General features: G+C 41.5%; 1 protein-coding gene across 5 annotated transcripts in view; it reads left to right on the top strand.

Annotated features, from left to right (window-relative positions):
• The window catches only part of asic1c (acid-sensing (proton-gated) ion channel 1c), a 140473-nt gene extending 127187 nt beyond the window's left edge, over window positions 1-13286 (top strand). For 4 of the 5 annotated variants that reach the window (XM_079569172.1, XM_079569173.1, XM_079569170.1 and 1 more), the window contains exons 4-11: window positions 1051-1201; window positions 2507-2563; window positions 2953-3106; window positions 4536-4627; window positions 4893-4972; window positions 6620-6691; window positions 11028-11080; window positions 12710-13286. In XM_079569172.1, the coding sequence (XP_079425298.1) occupies window positions 1051-1201; window positions 2507-2563; window positions 2953-3106; window positions 4536-4627; window positions 4893-4972; window positions 6620-6691; window positions 11028-11080; window positions 12710-12788 (738 nt within the window). In that variant the 3' untranslated portion in view covers window positions 12789-13286. The remainder of the gene's footprint in view (window positions 1-1050; window positions 1202-2506; window positions 2564-2952; window positions 3107-4535; window positions 4628-4892; window positions 4973-6619; window positions 6692-11027; window positions 11081-12709) is intronic. The other variant, XM_079569171.1, reaches the window with a different exon arrangement.
• Window positions 13287-18654: the final 5368 nt, after the last annotated feature.

An 18654-nucleotide genomic window follows, 5' to 3' on the forward strand; every position in this document is an offset into this window, starting at 1 on the left:
ATAGTTGTTAACAGGTGGCGCTTATACAGCTAGTCTTCCAATAGGGAGTACACAGGTAAACAATAAGTGTCCAAGAAAGATGCAATATGAGAATTTCACTTGTAATGCACGCATTTCTAAGCCCGGAGCTGTTTGTAAATTGACCATATTAGATGTTTTCTCTGTTGTTGAGTGTGTTCACTGTATTACTGTTCCCAGTTCATCATTAAAACATAGTTCGGCTTCTCAGATGAATAACAAAATGAATAACAAATATTACAGTGAGAATTTGTTGTTTAACAAGACCCAGGTCCTCGCTCAAAAACATTTTACTGTTGCTTGGAAGCTTGTTTACAGTTTGGGCACACGTCTTGATCAGACCCTGGGCGGCTAGCTGTAAGTTTAGACACGATCACCACGAGCGTGATAAAGGAAAAGTTGTGAAACGCAGCCATTAAATCTCCCTCATTAGCAAACGTATTTAAGATTCCCAGAGTTCTTCATAAACATGATGACCTGCGCCTCACCTTTCAACGACTGCTCTCTCTAATGAGACCGTGACTGTTGCGCAGTAATTCACCGGCCGGGGCAGTCGGGCTTTTGGTAATTACTCCCAGGAGTTTTACGCAAATTTGAATTCAGCACTCGTATTATATTCCTCCTCGCTGCAGTTTATTCATTAACCTAAAGTCGAGTGAACTCTTAACATGTGTCTGTGCGAGTACCTCGAGTTTGTAAAATTTGTCCCTTTCTTGTGGTGTCCCGTCTCAAAGTGCGTACAGATCTCTGTGCTCTATTCCCATGGTATTCTGCCTCTTACCGGGGACTAGACCTGCATCAGTAATGTTGTGCATGATGCTTGCTGCTGCACAAGAACAACCACCGTGTGACCCGAGTGCCACAAGTGCACTTTTGTTTTGGTATCCCCCTTCTGTACTTTTCCATGTTTTCTTTCTGTGTGCTTGCAGTCATCTTTTGTATAACCGCTGTTTTGCGTTGAGAGCGTTGTCGAGTTATTCAGAGCTTTGCCTGTGGACTAAGGGGAGGCCATCTGCTGTGGGCTCGTTTCAGCTCCTGTACCTCCCTCCGCCGTGGGGAGACTGTAAGTCTACCCCCATAGACTCGGAGTTCTTCAACACCTACAGCATCACGGCCTGCCGCATCGACTGTGAGACCCGCTACCTGCTGGAGAACTGCAACTGCAGGATGGTGCACATGCCAGGTAGGAGGCCACGCAACCGGCATTTGCTGCATTAGATTGTGTGGACGTTGCTGCTGTACAAAGTTAGATCTGACTCCGGTGGAAAGAGGTTTGTAAATCTACTATCCACCACGTCGCATTAGTTACTGCATTTGGACACTTACTGTTTTATTTCCATAACATATAATATAATCAGCATCCATACTTACCTGCGCCTCTTGGGTTCAAACAAAGACGAGGTGTGTCCCTTTGGATGCCATTTTAAAACCTTGGGCTGACCCCCGTGGGAGGGGAGAAACTGTTGTCTGTATTTATGCATTTTGGTGAGTATTTTTGTGTTTGCTGCTTTAGTTGAAAATATATTTCGGGACAAAACCAGCTTAAGTGAATACCTTGAATCTTTTATGCAAATGGTTCTTGCCTTTTGGGAATTCCAGGCTTTTTGGGAAGGTAAAATGGCTGACTCTAATGCTAAAAGGCTTGTCAATCAAAGTCCGGCCCTCGCTAGTATACAAGATTTCAAAAAGAAAACCAGCCTGGTCCCTGTAATTGCACCCAGCGCTATCACAGGAGGAATATCTAGCTGTCGAAAGTTTAGGAAAATTAGGCACCAGGCTTTAAAGTTGTTTTTCATGTGTCTAAAGTGCAATGGTAGCTTATGGAAGACTAGACTAGCCCCTATATGGAGGCACTGCAGCAAGGTCGGCCCCTAGCGTCGTGGTCGTAAAGCAGCACGAGCACAACGGCCATTGGTTCGACCGTATAAAATTAAAGTACAATTAAACTCCCCCTCCAGCAGATGGCGCCCTAGGTGGCTGCCTAAACCAGCTTAATACAGAACAAGAATGATGTTCCACATCTGACAATAAATGTGTAAAGATTAGACATTCATTATTCATTAATTTATGACTCATGTGAGTGGTTGCTCTGGGCCCAAGTGTAACAATATTCAGAGTTATTTTTATAATATTGACGGCAGCCTTTATGTTACACAGGCCTTCATCGTATCATGCCCTCCACAACTTAAGTTTATGGTGTAGGTTTGGAGACTCTCTGGCCCCCCCGAGACCTTTACTCATGTCTTTAATTCTCTAGCTGTGATTCATGGAGATTTTTTGGGCCAGATCCAGTGTATTTAAGCCTCTTAATGATCGCCCTGATGTGAAGTCATAGTTGCCTGTTCCATGACTTCTACTTGGAGCGTACCTCATACACTTTTTTTTTACTCATGTTAAATTCATGGATATACCAATATTTGCAGGACACGTGCGGTATGTATTTATCTGTTATTGTGGTTTAAATCTGCCTTTCCCTGTGTTCAAACAGGTACGTCCACAGTGTGCACTCCAGAGCAGTACAAGGACTGTGCCGACCCCGCTTTAGGTGAGCCACTTGCCCCACACATGAATTACAAGTTTGGTTTTGCTTTGACATTTATTCAAACGACCTGGGCTTTTACAACGTAATTTCTTCATTCTTCTTCTGATTAAATTTCTGTGCCATTAACTCGACACAACTTTGTTCTGTGACAATGCTGGGGCAAGAATAATAAACCTAAATTAAAATACGTTATGATGATTTGTGATGTACTTTGTATGCTTCGTCGATACTGAACACACCCCGTAATTTTCTCTCCGCGTCTAGTCATGGAAAGTGAACGATGGTAGCGATTTTTTTTTTTCTTTTCTCTCTTGTGGTATTTTTAGCAGAGCCGCTATTTGCAGCAGAGTAATGTGGCACTATTTTTAAATGACTTTGATGATCCTCCACAGACTTTTTGGTAGAGAAAGACAACGATTACTGTGTGTGTGAGACCCCCTGCAACATGACGCGCTATGGCAAGGAGCTGTCCATGGTAAAGATCCCCAGTAAGGCCTCCGCTAAATATCTGGCTAAGAAATTCAACAAAACTGAGCAGTACATTGGGTAAGTATCTAGCACTAAGCTTCTTAGATTGGTAGATACACTGTAGACGCCAGGGAGTTCTGCTACTGCTCTAAAATAACTGGGGGTCAAAATAATATCCATCTGGCAACGTTGAAAGTTTCAAGGCAGTGCTTCCATTTTTACTAGATTACATTTGCATTAATAAGAGTCATAGAGAATCTACTTCTTTGAGTTTTAAAGCAGTACTATGTAACTTGTTTACCTTAATAAATCCTTTTCTTAGTCCCTCTTGGATTAATACAAGTGATGGGGGGATTGGGGGGGGGTCTTTCCTCTCCCCCTGGTGTCTCTGGCCAGAAAACCACAATTGCAACTTCGCTGCCTACGGGTCGGAGCACTAATACACACTAATGGAATCACAATGAAGAAGCTAACAGGCTAACGGGCAATGCTATTTGCAGGCTAGCACCACTTAAACAGTATTTACAGAGTATTTACAGCCAAATTTGAGTGAAAATTAATTATCTACATTGTGTCATTGCATGCACAATATCCCTCTCTCCCTTTGTCTTTTCTGTCAGCGTAGTATTTGCTCTCACGGACAATTAATGAGTAAAAAAAACGTAACACGCTACGACACCTGCAGTGGCGCTTATGGCCTCTAGGAGCATGAGTTACTTAGTAAGTTCTAAAATGGTAGATCGGGACCCAAAAGAGGGTCGCGGAATCATTTTCAGCGGGTCGTGAGCCAGTCCTAGGGAACATTTCTATCAATATTTATCTACTGAGTGACACTGCTGATCATTTCAGATGTTTTGCCTGATTTAACCTCTTAACCCCCACCAGAGCCATGACATTTTCTCCAGTTTGGCATTACCCAAATTTAAAAGTTTAAGGAATTGTTTTTCATCGTCTCCAAAATATTTCAGTTTCTATTGAATTTCCAAGATTTTGTTGTGTAGAAGATATGAATTTATGAACCGTGAAAGTCTTCCACACTTTCAAAGTTCATAAACACGACACGCTAAAAGAGCCGTCTCTACTCATCAAGCGTCTTCTCCACATAGAGCATCGAAATAAAAAGGGGAAGCAGCGCATGGGGTCCTCTTGCAAACTACTTTCAGCCAAATGTTCTTATGTGGCACTTGCTGTAAAATATTTTATATAGACTGTATATCGAACCAGCGGCGCATTTTAATATCCCCAATCTGTGTTATACTCCAATGTTGAAATTCAATTATTGTACAGCCAGTTATACCATCTACACTACACAGTTGCCAGCCATTGTCTTACCTGTCGGTCCTATTCAACATTAACATTATTTTTGAGCAGTTTTTCCAATAAAGTATACTGGGATGTCTTCAGTCTCCATCGTTCACCTTCAAAGTATAGCAGTGATAAAACAATGGCCCGCCGTCAAACCTCCTTTTCCATATTGAGAAACCGTGTTGGTGTTTTCTGTTTTCAGAGATAACATCCTGGTCCTGGACATCTTCTTTGAGGCGCTGAACTACGAGAAGATTGAGCAGAAGAAGGCCTATGAAATCGCGGGGCTTCTCGGTAAGAATTTCACACTTGAAGGTTGTCGGGAAGGCTGAAAATTGTCAGTTGCCCTTTTCAGTAAATGCTTCGTCACGCTGTTCCACAAGGCGCTCCTGTTTGAACTCGTAAAAAAACAGACGGCCCGTTTTCATAATCAGGCCGGTCAGGTGTGATAAAAGCGAGTGTGCGACGGACATGTTTGATCTGGTAGCGATCGCGGATTAGGAGTAGCAGCATTGTCCCATCAGCGCACAAGCCTTTATCTGCCATCTCTCTGCTCCAGGGGACATCGGAGGGCAGATGGGACTGTTCATCGGAGCCAGTGTGCTGACCATTCTGGAAATATTTGACTACTTGTACGAGGTAAGGCTTTTGTATTGCATCTTTCGGTAAGTTTGGCTGAAGCCCATCTTTGGATTAGTTGATGCATCTTGTAAAATCCAAATAAATCTGCAAGAAAAGATGGATGATTGCATTCATCTGCCAGTTGTAGAACAGGAGCTATGAACAGTCGAGCAAAGGCCATGAAAGCCAAATTCACACATGAGCCCTCTCACGACTTTCTCCTTTCTCCTATTACGATTATTGGAAAATCTCCTGAGGTCAACGTCAGGAAAATGTGACGTTGTGAGCACTCTGAAGCCCAATGAAAATATCCCATAGCCTGCAGAAACAGCTGACCGGTGACTCGTGCATTCACAACCGTGGAGAGGAAAGGAAAGGCAGAGAGCGTAACTTCTCACAACACCTCCACTGTATTTAGACTTAGCTTAGAAACATCCACACAAAACACATTGCCGATCAAATGAAGGCCACTAATTCATATCAATGTAGTAATAAATAAAGTAATGGGCAAATAAAGAATCTGTTGGGCCTCTACCTAATAACAAGCCTATTTTAAACCCCATTTAAATCCCATTGAATTTACTCCTATTGTGCAGATTAAAACGTCATATAAACCTTACCAAAACAGAGGAAATTAGACCAGATTTCTACAAAAGTTCTCTGGCATAAAAATGCATTTGCTATTTGTAGTTTTAATTGTTTAAAGGAACAGGCCACCGTTTTTACATACTGAGATATGTTCTTACCTTAGCTTTGACAAGTTCTTTAGGACCTGTCTGATCTTCCCCCGTGCCTTCTATCACGTAAACACAGCACAGACGGCGTTAGCATTTAGCCTCTCCCCCTCTCCTCTATAGCTCCAAAACAGGTCAAGATAGAAGCTACCAAGCTCTTCCATCCTCTTCTCTTTACGTGAAGTGTTCCACTACAAAGTATAATTACACAAAATTAAACATTGTGGATTTTCTAAGCGGATAAAAGGGGGGACTATATTGTAAGGCGTAATAATACCAGGAGTAGTTCGAAAACCGTGCAGTAATCTTCACTTTACTGTGCGGATGCCAAATTACTCCTGGTATTACTACGCCTTACAATATAGTCCCCCCTTTTATCCGCTTAGAAAATCCACATTGTTTAATTTTGTGTAATTATACTTTGTAGTGGAACACTTCACGTAACCATATTTAAATAGGGAAAACGTGGAAGAGCTTGGTAGCTTCTATCTTGACCTGTTTTGGAGCTATAGTGGAGAGAGGGGCAGAGGCTAAATGCTTACGCCGTCTGCGCTGTGTTTACGTGACTGTAGGCACGGGTGAAGATCAGACAGGTCCTAAAGAACTCGTCAAAGCTAAGGTAAGAACATATCTCAGTATGTAAAAACGCCTATTCCTTTAATGCTAATTGAATGAGCTGAAGGGCATGTAAAACGTTGGTAGGTTTGATGAGGGCTGGTCTATTGGAGAAAGTCCTGTATAGATCCGTAATCTTCTGGGGCTGATATTCTTAAGTATTGGTGTATTCACTTTGTGCTGACTAAATACCTTGATCTTTCATAGATTATGATAGAGGAAGAAAACCTTACGAATGCTGATTTGACTATAGATACATATTAAGTATAATCGTTTAATGTGTAATATATCACCAAATATTGTTCTTATTTTGCAGGTGTTCAAGGACAAGGTCCTGGGCTCGGTTTTACGAAAGAAGCGTCCACAGCGCTGTCAGAGCGACAATCTGGTAACTTCATCCCTCTGAATACATGCTGATTGTGGATGTGACGCGTGCGCTCTGAGACTGAGGACGGCTTTAGTGTCTGCACACATTTAGAGCTGAAAGGTTTTAATAAACAGCACCACAGAGAACGCAATAACCAAACATGTCAAAAGAACTTAAACTTCCTAACACACACACACACATACTAGATTACAGAAGAACATGAATATTAACGCCAGCTTTGTTTTACTGCAGTGTTTGAATGCATAAACAGAATCAGTATCACACTCAAACGTTATGTAAATTATGAATGTGCCGAACTTTAATTCCACACACTGAATTGAGAATCTTGTCAGGCACTTTGCCCGGGTCTTGTTTTGTTGTATTTAAGTGGTTTGCTACTCGTGTGCATGGAGCATGAATAATAAGCTTGACCTCCAATTATTTTCCCCTTTAATCACAAGTCAAATACTGCTTTTATAAATGGAGGTGCTGACCCATGTCTTCTACAAAGGCATCTCGCTACAATATGCCATATAACAATGCACACTCAGAGAGAAAATTGCAACAAAGATTAATGAGGTCTCCACATTTAATAAACAACCTTTAACGGCTCACATTTGCCGTCTCCAGATGAACTCAAACGCAGACTTATATTTTTGCAGGGCTTTAAATCATAGCATTTTGCCCAGGCCTGTGTTTAAACCGTTTGGAGGAGAGCTATGGAAGAACGAGCTACCCCTGCGGCCCATTCTCCGGCTTCACACCGAGCACATTCAATTATTTATTACAGAAATGCACCTCTGAATATCTACAATCAGCAAAATGTGCTTACTGCTGCTTCAACACGGCCTATATTCAGGCTTTTGCTAATGGTTATTGCGTTAAATGTTTTTTTTAGTAAATAGATAAATAGAGTAAATAGACAGTAAATAGATTTTTGTATCGTGATTGTGTCTTCATTATAGTGAGAAGAGAAACATGCTCTGATGTATGTATAAAATATATTAACTAATGCAACATTTGCATTTAAATGTTGCACAAAAAGTTCTCTATATAGTCCAGGACCTCCACACAATTACGTTGTTACCTTTTTGTAACCATTCTTTTTTTTACCGCAGTACAAACTGCATTACTCAGTTTGACACTGTCACATGAAATTACTGTCTCAGTTTCAAATTGAAAACTTCTCTAATTAGTTTGCTTCAATTTAAGCCCAATTTGGGCTTTGTATCTCAAACCGATCAGCTTCTTTTACAGAAAACATTTTCCACCCCCCCAAATTGAGGTGTGGGATTCTCTATTCATTTGTCCTATTTGGACAGTGGTCTCCACTTACTTGGGAAACGTACACATTTAGAATCAGGCCTTGTAGTAAATAAAAAGTTGTCCCTGTGTGAGGCACTTTGGACTGTTTGAGGCCCAAAAAAAGTGGGTTTAAGGGTCCTGGGTCTGAACAGGGCTGAGATGAAACTAAAGATTCTAAATGGTAATGGCCTGAGTTATATTGTAATTAAAAATAACAGTTACAAAAAAGTAGCAACATAATTGCGGGGAGTGGGTATGACCTTTATTTAAAGTCCCACTGAGATTCAGAATCTCTTTTTCAGGGGATTCCTGGCCCCAGATAAAGAAAAAAAAGCTGTGAAAAGTTCATATGCATATCGTATACGAAATCAACATTTCAACTATATCAAATCATTATGTCATTATGCCTTGTTTCACTAGTTTCACTTGTACATAGACATAGACATAGACATTTCAACTTGGGCCTGATGTTGTTTTCATGCGATATTCTAAGTCATACTAGTGGAAATACAATGGCTATGTTATCCAAAGTAATGTAAAAAGCCTGACGAGCAATTTTCCAAGTCTTGAAAAAGCTCAGAAAAATCTGAATTGAATTACGCCTGCATCATTTCGGGTTCATTATACTGTAGTTTGAATCTATCTGTTACATGATCTGAAGGAAGGGCATTTTTTGGTGTCCCACAGGGAACACGTCTGGGACCAATGAAGATTCATCCTCACTTTTTATCATGATTTAATACGGCACACTTTTGGGGTCACAAATGAATGAGCAATCCCCATGGTGCTGGTTAGATTCTCTGGTAATGATTGTCGCTCTGTCACGAGGTTGAATCTAATGCAGCGCGTGCATTTGCAAGGCAGCAGCACTTGCATCCCAGTTGCAGCTCTCAAACACTGCGCTGTAGAAGGCGCACTCACTTCTCCTTCGGTGCTGTTTTATTCAAGCCATTTCAGAAGGATTTTTCTGTCTTATTTTGAGTCAATCATATCCACTCTTCCTTCTGGCAGAACTCATTTTTTACGTGTCAAACAAACCCAAACTTTTTCATCAAATACAATAAGTCTTTTGAAATGCATGCCCCGAGCGGCTCCCCGATACTACTTTTTCATTTCCACAGTGGGAAGGCTGTGGGTTTGTTTTTTGCACGAGTTGTATGGTTGTTGTTTTTTTTGCATGCTCTCTAGCCCCGAGGGTTCAACTATCAGAGGTTTTAGGAAAAAAGTGTAGACTCTGCTTCAAAAAGTAAATATCAGAAGAGATCCTACTTTTACAAGATCATTTTCCTAAAGTTTCGAACTGATGTGGTGAAGCCATGTGATCTGCGGCTCAAAGTCTGTGTAGTGGTATTTTCTGTCCTAACTGCCTTCATGTCATGTTCACCTACCTGTATAAAACCATCCCCTTTTCTCATGGTCATACCTTCACTCAACCTAAATGTAGACAACACATTTGACTCTGTTTCTGTCACATGGTATTGCACTCTTCAGGCTTGTATTAGAGAACAGAAGCTTCACCTCTCCTTACGTATTGTAGCACCCTGATTGTTCTTTCATGCTCAGGGGTGCACATCTTGTCTAATGACCGCCGGAGAATTGTTCTTCTACGGATGGGGAGAACAGTCATCGCACAACCAATAAGACATGTTTGTGTTCTCAGTCGTCCAGAAATGAAAGTCTAGTAAAGTGAAGGAAAATAGACCTCTAGCTTGTGTCTTTTCTAGTTTTACACGAACAACGGGAATTCTTCAACTAAATCAACACAGTCCAGTCGACAATACTTGAAAAATCTCTGCTTATAATGATCCATTCATTTTCTTCCACTTGATCCGGGGCCTGGTCACGGATGCAGCAGTCTAAGCAGGGCTGCCCGGGCTTCCATATCCTCTCAATCTCCCTCGAGTTCTTCTTGAGGCATTCCCAGGAAAAGGGAGGCTTCTTAGACAGCTCAGCTTGCTCCTCTTGAAGTGAAGGGGCTCTACTCTGAACTAATCAAGGGCCCTTTAACAACTTAAGTCAGGGATCTCCAAACCAGTAGCTCGCCAGCCCATTAGAGGTAGCTCGCCAAACTCTTTCTACATCTCTGACTTAAATTTTAGATGCATTTTCTGTTTGTTTGTTTATCCATCCATCCATTTTCTTCCGCTTTATCCGGGGCCGGGTCGCGGAGGCAGCAGTCTGAGCAGAGGTGCCCAGACTTCCCGATCCACACTCGCCTCCTCCACCAGGCCAGCTCGGAGACATAGTCCTGCCAGCGTGTCCTGGGTCTTCAACGAGGCCTCTTCCCAATAGGACATGCCTGGAACACCTCCCGTGGGAGGCGACCAGGAGGCAGCTGGCTCCTTTCGACGTGAAGGAGCAGCGACTCTACTTCAAGCCCCTCCCGGGTAACTGAGCTCCTCACCCGATCTCGAAGGGTGCGCCCAGCCACCATGCGAAGGAAACTCATTTCGGCCGCTTGTATCCGCGATCTCGTCCTTTCTATCATTACCCAAATCTCATGACCATAGGTGAGGGTGGGAACGTAGATCAATCAGTAAATCAAGAGCTTTTTTGTCCTCAGCTTAGCTCAATATCATTAAGTATAAGGACTAAATTCAAGTTATGTAGTATGTATGTTGCACAGATCATAAATCAGTGGAAACAATTCAGACTAACATGTGCAGTGTAGAGAACCCCCATTTTGCTTGCCCGGTCACTCGTCCAGTTTCCAAAAGTGAGAAGATCTAGTTTCTACATATATATCATACACACTTCTCCATTAAAAAGGAATTGTGCTGTACCACTTGGCAGAAACAGAGCGTTCAACATCTATTCATGTTGTTTTGACTCTCCATCCTCTTCCCTGTGACTAACTTTTGCCTCTCCACATTGAGTCCAGTGCCTCATTGGACATCAAAATCCCTTCAGCGCTCTAACGATGTGTCCGGGTGAAAAAGCCCCGTTTTCTGCAGCGCTCTCCGTTTTCCCTTAGATACTAGCATTGCATTGTGCTTTATTTTCATTCCAGTCACCCTCACCCATCTTTTTCTTTTCATCATGTCTATTCCAGGAGTTTCCAGAGAACCCAACCAGCCCTGGTGTCACGCCTAATCATGCCCCCAGGTAGCACACCCCATTGATTATAGATGCTCCCTCCATGCTGTCCCTCTCCTTTCATACATTCTTAAAGCCACCTCATACATCATTCCTCCTCAGTGGCTACGGTTCACTGGTAAAGCAGACAAAAAGTAAAAAAAAAAGACAGAAAAAGAGCACTGATTATCTTGCAGCGTTCAATATCTTTGTCAGGACAGACTAGTGCGGTGTGGGTCTGCATATACGTAGTGGCCTTGAGTTGGTTGGATTCTCCATTAAGGTTATTTATGCGCAGAGGGGGGGGAAAAACGCTACTATGGTTTGCAATAGCCCTTTCGCAAACACAGCTATAACCATAGACAGTGGAAGAATATGTGACAGATGATGACAACAAAGTGTCAACAACAAAGTATTTACAAGGGCTGTGTGACTAGAACAGCCATTGGTGGTTATAACATGCAGAAAATAAGGTATTACCACGTCTGCTTCTGTCAAGGTTGAGCAATGGCTTCATTCACGAGTTTTGAAGGGTCGTGTCTTCTTTGAATCAACATTATTGTGTAAAGGTGCATTATGTAACTTTTTATGTGGGGGAAATAGTTTGTGTTTGTGCGTATTTGACCTTGTACTGACCCAGTGGCTGTATGAGGTGTCAGCATGGTGCCTTTACTTTTCATCACAAAAGGGATCCTAGAGTGTCCTAGAAACCACTGTGATGGAAGGTAAAGGCGCCGTGCTGACATCTCATACAGCCGCTGGGTCAGTACAAGGTCAAATAAGCACAAATATCAACTTTTGCGGATAAGAAGTTGCATGATGCACCTTTAAGTTCTTTTAAATCAAAGAACTTAAAGGTTGTTTGATTGTTCTTTGACAAAATAGTGAAAGATGCGCTGCTTTTTGCCTTCATGGCTTGCCAACCTTTCTCCACATGGGACACACTTTTCTGGAGACAATTGGGCAGCGCTTTCATCAGGCTTACTTTGCCTTTGACCAAAGGCTGATTCAAATCTTTTTCATTAACACCGAGGCTATAATGTGGCAACACAAATGTTTCCCTCAGAATTATAAGGTTCTATCTTCACATATTCTTGTTCTTCTTGTTGACCCATTCCCCACACGATATCAGCTTTTATGAGCAAAAACACACCACCCATTTCCATCTAGTTCTAAACTTAAACCTAAATATCTCAGAACCACTCAGAAAGCAGGGACCGTATAATTCTCAGGGGACAAAATGTAACATATTTGCTTAGTATGATGTAGATTAAAAAAATCAGAATGCAATCTGATCTCCACCTATACTGCACTATTCTTCTACTGTCTCTAGTTATGGTTGTTAACTATACACTAGCATTAAACAGTAAACAACATTTATCAATGCTGCATCAACATCAGGACTAAAATGTGCTGTTTCTTCTCTCCTCTCTCTTCTTCACCTCATCTCTCCCCTTGCTTTCCATATTCTCTTTGTTTTTATCTATGTAATTTTCTACCTTTTTTTTTGTCCGTGCCATCTCGTCTTTGTCTGCGCACCTGTTGCTGCCATCCCTCTGCCTCCCATCTTCCCCTCCTTAATCTTAAACTCTTTTGTCCCCATCCCCTGCTCCTTGCTCCTCCTCCTCCTCCTCTTCCTGCTTGTTCTTCTCTTTCCAGAGCACCTGCGACACACTCCGGAGTCACTCGGACAGTCTCGGATTCACGCCGAACATGTTACCTCGTCACCCGACTCTAGGCAACTTCGAGGAGTTCGCCTGTTGACGACTCAAACCCGGACAGAGGGGAGCGGGCAGGGCCTAAAGACAGCAAACTGTGAAACCATTTACGTATTCATGCCACAAAAGAGCGTACATACAATTTAAAAAGGGAAGAAAAAAAAAAAAAATGTACGAGTTTCTTAACGCCTGACGAGAAATAGAATACTATCATATGGTGGTGGGGGGGGGGGGGGGTCACTTCCACAGAGCAGATCTCAGGTTTACCGCCGTGTTGAGGCATCACTGTTATTTAGTCGCATTTGGTGGGGCGAGTCCTTCAACAATCACCGTGCAGTGCGTCGTGTGCGTTTGCTCTTAGGTTTCGAAAGGTGTCAGTTGAATGTAAATGATTGGGGATGCCAAATTTCCACTAGGGGGCAGTACGCTAGTCTTTTCCAGCTCTTAAGGCGTTGACATGTGCAGCAGCGAAAGTTTGTATTTTCTCATTGAACAGTCACCACACACATCGCAGCAGTTTTAAAGTGTCTGTACGCGTTAAAGGTAGGGCTGGGTCCCGTTAAACAATGCCAGTCTGGTAACGGAACTGTTTTTTTTTTTTTTTTTTAAAGGTATTGAAAATAGGTACCCTAAAAAATATTATTCTTTAAATACCAGGTTGTGATGCCTGCTGGGTTCAGGGGCTGCACTAAAGAAAGTTATTGGTTGTTTCAGCTCAAACAAATGATACAAATTTGAAAGTCTTTCAAATTAACACTATTGTTCTGTTTTTTGGTTCTAGATGACAAACATCATAGTATAGGTATCAGAAAAGGTACTGTTCAGGTATCAGTATCGTAAACCAAGTACTGGTTTAACGGTGCCCAGCCCTACTTAAAGGCACACTGCGTAACCTTTTGGACTGTACTGTTTCCAGCAGTACAAAACATGCTCCTGATGATGATGTTACATTTGCAGTGGTAATCAAAGACTGGATTTAGGACCTAACCTTATTTTTGGCCGTCTTTAGTCGGATGGAGACGTCCCCGCTCCCGGTAAAGTTACAGTCACGTCGTAGGAGAGGTGAGCCGCTCATTTTTAGGTAGGTTTTAACAATAAAAATATCAGTAAATGATTGTATTTAATTCTACTCATTGGGTAAAATGTGGCTTTAACTATATGAATAACATCAGAATACTCCATCTCTATATGAGCTTTACCAAATTAATGAGGTCATTCTAAAGCAGTCAAAATCATTCTGTATCTTATTGTTGTAATGATTCCGCAGCATGTAAACACAGTCAATGTAATAATCAAGCGAATTGACATGTGCTTCTTCTAAACTAAAGCATTGTTGTTTGGAAAAAAACAAACACAAGAATGTAAGCTCGGAGAATGTCTGCTCACACGGCTGTTATAACACTGACCCACAGCCAGACAGAAGTTACAGACTGAATGTACCGAACCAGACGGTAAAGTTATACATTTTTTATCTTTGTTCTGCAAGAGAAATTCAACACATTTTTATCGAACTTGAAACGTTCTATATCCAGCATCCGCTACAAAAGCGAAAGTGTTGATGACTGTTCCGTCAATGCGTCTGCAGTATACACGGGTCAGATAGAATCTCCAAAATCTGAATGTGATTGTATCGCTCCTGGTGTTTGTGTTGCCTTCTGCTTCTCATTGGGGCTGCACAGATCGTATTCATTAGTCAAGTGTGCTTATGGGAACATGTTATTGTAAATACACTTACTGGGATTGAATGTAGAACCTTGAAAAGACTGTTCTGGGCGCTTTCGATGGATTTGAGTTTTTTATTCATTTGTATAATAAGGGTTAGAATCATGATTGTACCTTAATCCACTGTAAAGTCTTTATTTTGGTTTCCATATTGGATTTGGTTGTGGTAAAGAAGAGTCCATCAGCAGCACAACGCCCTGTGATAGTATTCTATTGGCTCTTGTCTAAGGCTCGTGGAGACGTTCTTAAACTTGACCGAAATGTGTAAATAATCACAATCAAATGCCATTGAGAAATTCCGTACCACTCACGTGATTTGTCAAAAATACAATATTTAAATAGCTATATAGAATATATATTAGAAGTATTTACGTATAGAGAAACTGTTTCTTCATCTGTTTGGAAGCAGATTGAGATGGCGTTTTCATGTGTGGACCGCAAGTGTCTTTGAGTTCCTGGTGATAAATAACCTGACCGTGATTTCATAGATTTTACCTGAGAATTGCCTCAAACCATAAGAACTGCACACCTCAGTCCGCTTCATTTTAAAATGCATTGTACAAATTTACCATTGTATTCTCTTCTTCCTACTACTACTACAGAACATGTAAGTCACAAATAAGAGTTTGTGATGTATAAATGATCGAGTATAATAAACTATATTTACCCATCTTATTCACGGACTGAACTCCTTACCTCTGTGTGCTTTTTCACCCTCTTGAAAGGGAGTCATTCTTTGAACCGTGGCTGCATTTGGATCTGTTCCTGTGAGCCAGAACATAAAAGACATGAGGGGTACACGTGAAGTCAAGATGATGACAGATGAGGATACTTATCACTTTTGTAAACCCAAAACATCAGCACTTGGTTTTATAAAGTCTCTTTTTGGAGAGCTAAACTATGCTTTGGCATCGTAACTCCGCTGCCAATGCAAAGCTGAACATTTAGTATCGTACTAACACGGTATTTATCAGTATTTATCGGTGTGTTTTTCTGCCCCATTTCACCAACTAAAGTGAATCGACAGAATTTGTGCTTTGTAATCACCAACTTCAACTGTCAGTCCTTTTCAGTGGAGGTGCCTTGGCGAACGTAATCCATTCACCATAATATCGTTTTCTTACCACACTTTCTGCATCTGTTCATGACCGGGTATAGTTACACGCTGACATGTCAGTCCATGCACTCCATACCAGCGTAGCTTTATAACTGTTGTCTGTAAATGACTGTTGACGTGAAGCACAACTAATCGGAAATCAGCCATCACTTTGAAAGCCACCGACCAGGCGTCTTTGGTGGTTACTACCTTGTGGCTCTTGTTTTTGGGAAAAGAACAGGCAATATCAGGACGACTCATGCCAGAAAGTAGTGGCCTGAAAAAGGTTGGGAGTAATGTTTATTATTGCGTGAGGTTGATTGACGTGAAGCCACAGGTCCGTGTAAAGTTTCTTTCCACTTGCATCGGGGGAGGAGAGCCCTCGTATATGAACCTCCAAAGCGGCTTCCCTCAATATGGATACTCGGTTTCTTCAATCATTTATAACTCGTTGATTTTATGTGAATGATCGTCAGAAGAACATCATTCAGTTGAAGTAGACCGAAAAGACAAAGACAATATCGAAGAAACAAGAAGAGTACAATTCCAATAACATGTTTTATACTTTATCTTCCAAATATGAGTTTGTTTAGTTTAGCTTTCAACTTTAATCATGAATAATGATGTACAGGGCTCGAGTTCATCCTCGAAACAGTTCCACACATACTCACTTTGAACCGACAATTTTTCCATTTGTTCACGCTCTAGATTTGCAAACATAAGTGATCGTCTAAGTTCACATTTCAAACAATTCCTGAACACAATCTGGAATCATTTTTATTTCACGCTTTAGATTGCTAATTTCATAATCAACGAAGTCACTACGTTTCAGGACTTTTGAACTGAAACTTATTCAGTTCAAAAGTCCCGATTACATTGATCGAGACGCACTGCACGCTTTTGTATATCGATAAAGTAAAAAGCAATAACCTCATGTGCGCAAACAGCCTAATGCAACATCAGATCTCAAGAATCCAGAGAGTCGGGTCATTGTCACTGTCACACCAACTACCAACAAGACTCTTCTCAATCGTTTCCAAGCTCACCTCCTCGGCTAATACTTTCTGGCATCAGCTTTTCAGGCACCAAGAGCCGCCATCTCGATGAGGAGACTTGAACGTTAAAATGTGGCGTTGTTTTTTTTTTTGAGCAATAAACGCACCGGGTCCGATACCACTGTTGAAAAATCTGGGTTCTCATTGGCATCGATGCTACAGAACTGTATAAACCTTTGAGAGGCTGTAAAGCTAGTTCATGTTACACTATGATGCTGTCTCTGATAAAGCTGGGATAGTGTTGGCAGCATTGATGATTTGTAAAAAGTAATAACTATGATTTTTAAAAATAAGTACTGCTGTTTACCTCCAGCCTCCGCCTTATATCCAGTCCCAGAACAGCAGAGTGTAACTGAAGTGGCATAAGCTACTAGGCCTAATGTTTTGTTTTGTTTTCTTATTTGAACTGTTTCCCAAAACTTCTTTGACAATTTCGGGCACATTAGCTGCTTCTACCTTGCATGACCATTGTGTAATCCTTATATCTCTGCTCTCAAATGTAATATTACCCATGCTCTTCACTTTGTATCGTTGACAAAAATGTGCTTGAGAGCCAGATGAAACAAACAATGTTCTCCGAAGCAGCCCGAGAAGTCTCCCAAATCCCCCTAAAGCTGTCCTGGGAATGGGAAGATCTGAGATTGCATCGCCCGACGCTTCATTTAGATTTGCACGGTTCAGACTAGTGTGCCTTTAAGACCGGTTTTTACAGGTAGCGGAGGAGATGCGAACAGCCGAGGGAGCTGGCTTTGCTTCATCTGGCTCAACATCTAAAGTGCATTCAATTGTAGATATGTGATTTTATCTCTCAACTGTACATTAAATAGTTATTACACAACACAGCTCTGCGTACTTCCCATTATTCAGGGACAAATGGAGACATGCTCCACTGGTTTGGTTTGTTTGTGTTTTCCAGATTGGAAAAAAACAAAGTCATTGTTTAGCTCCGTTGCCCCCACTCAATGAAACCCACTCTGGCTCTGGAAGTTAATTTCCCAGAGAGAGCAGTGGTTCTCAAACTGTGAAAAGTGGACCTCGAGTGGTAGTCGGGCTTCTTTAGCTGGTTTTCATCCCAAAGGCTCAATATTTGGTCAGAATAGTCCAAATCCGTGTGGTTAATGGCAAGCTCTCCATTGATGACATGACCAGGTTGAAATGGACATTTTTGTCATATTGTGTGCTCCCAGTATAGAGTTTGGGATGAAATGGTTAGTGAGTACTAGCAAACATTTTAATAAACAAACATTGGCTAAATGTTAAGCTATAAAAAAGAGAGGCAATAAAGCCGTGGAATAACTGTATTAGCTGCCGAGACACTAGGTAAATACATCTATCACACTGTGGCGTCCGAATGTTAATTTAACGTTTAAAATCTCCATTTGTTTATTATGGAAAAAGCCTGCAGCAAATCCCATGATGCTATATGACAGGGGTAGGCAAGTTTGCGTCGTGGAGGGCCAATATTATCATTGCCAAAACACCCAAGGGCCAAACTTCAACATTGTATCCTAAAGTAAAGGACTATTTTCTGCAAATGCCAATGTTTTCATCAGTGGTTCCGAAGTGGCAGGGCTTTCGGACCCACCATTATGTCATTATGTCGTAACAAATATTGTATTTTCCACACAACTTTTGTTGAACAAGCAGTAGATATTCCTTTAAGACTGAATTTCTGATCAAAACAACCCAATAACATTACATTAACAGACACAGTTAGTGTTTCCATGCAGTTTCAGATAGAAAATATTGAATAATTGGGTCCCGACCCACCAGTAGAGAATCACTATTTAACGTATATGACCAAGAGGGACGTTCTGACAGGACATTTTTAAAACACTGACACTATTTCCTCACTTTTTTAAACTACTTGAACAACAGGTATTTGATCTTTTATTTGCATAATAATATTTCTCAAAATCATCTCGGGGGCCAGAGGTTCTGTGCTGGAGGGCCGGATTTGGCCCCCGGGCCTGACGTTGCCTACCCCTGCTATATGACATCATGATCCTGAAT

This window comes from Gobius niger (genome assembly GCF_951799975.1).
Source record: "Gobius niger genome assembly, chromosome: 13".
In the NCBI taxonomy this organism is placed as follows: Eukaryota; Metazoa; Chordata; class Actinopteri; order Gobiiformes; family Gobiidae; genus Gobius; species Gobius niger.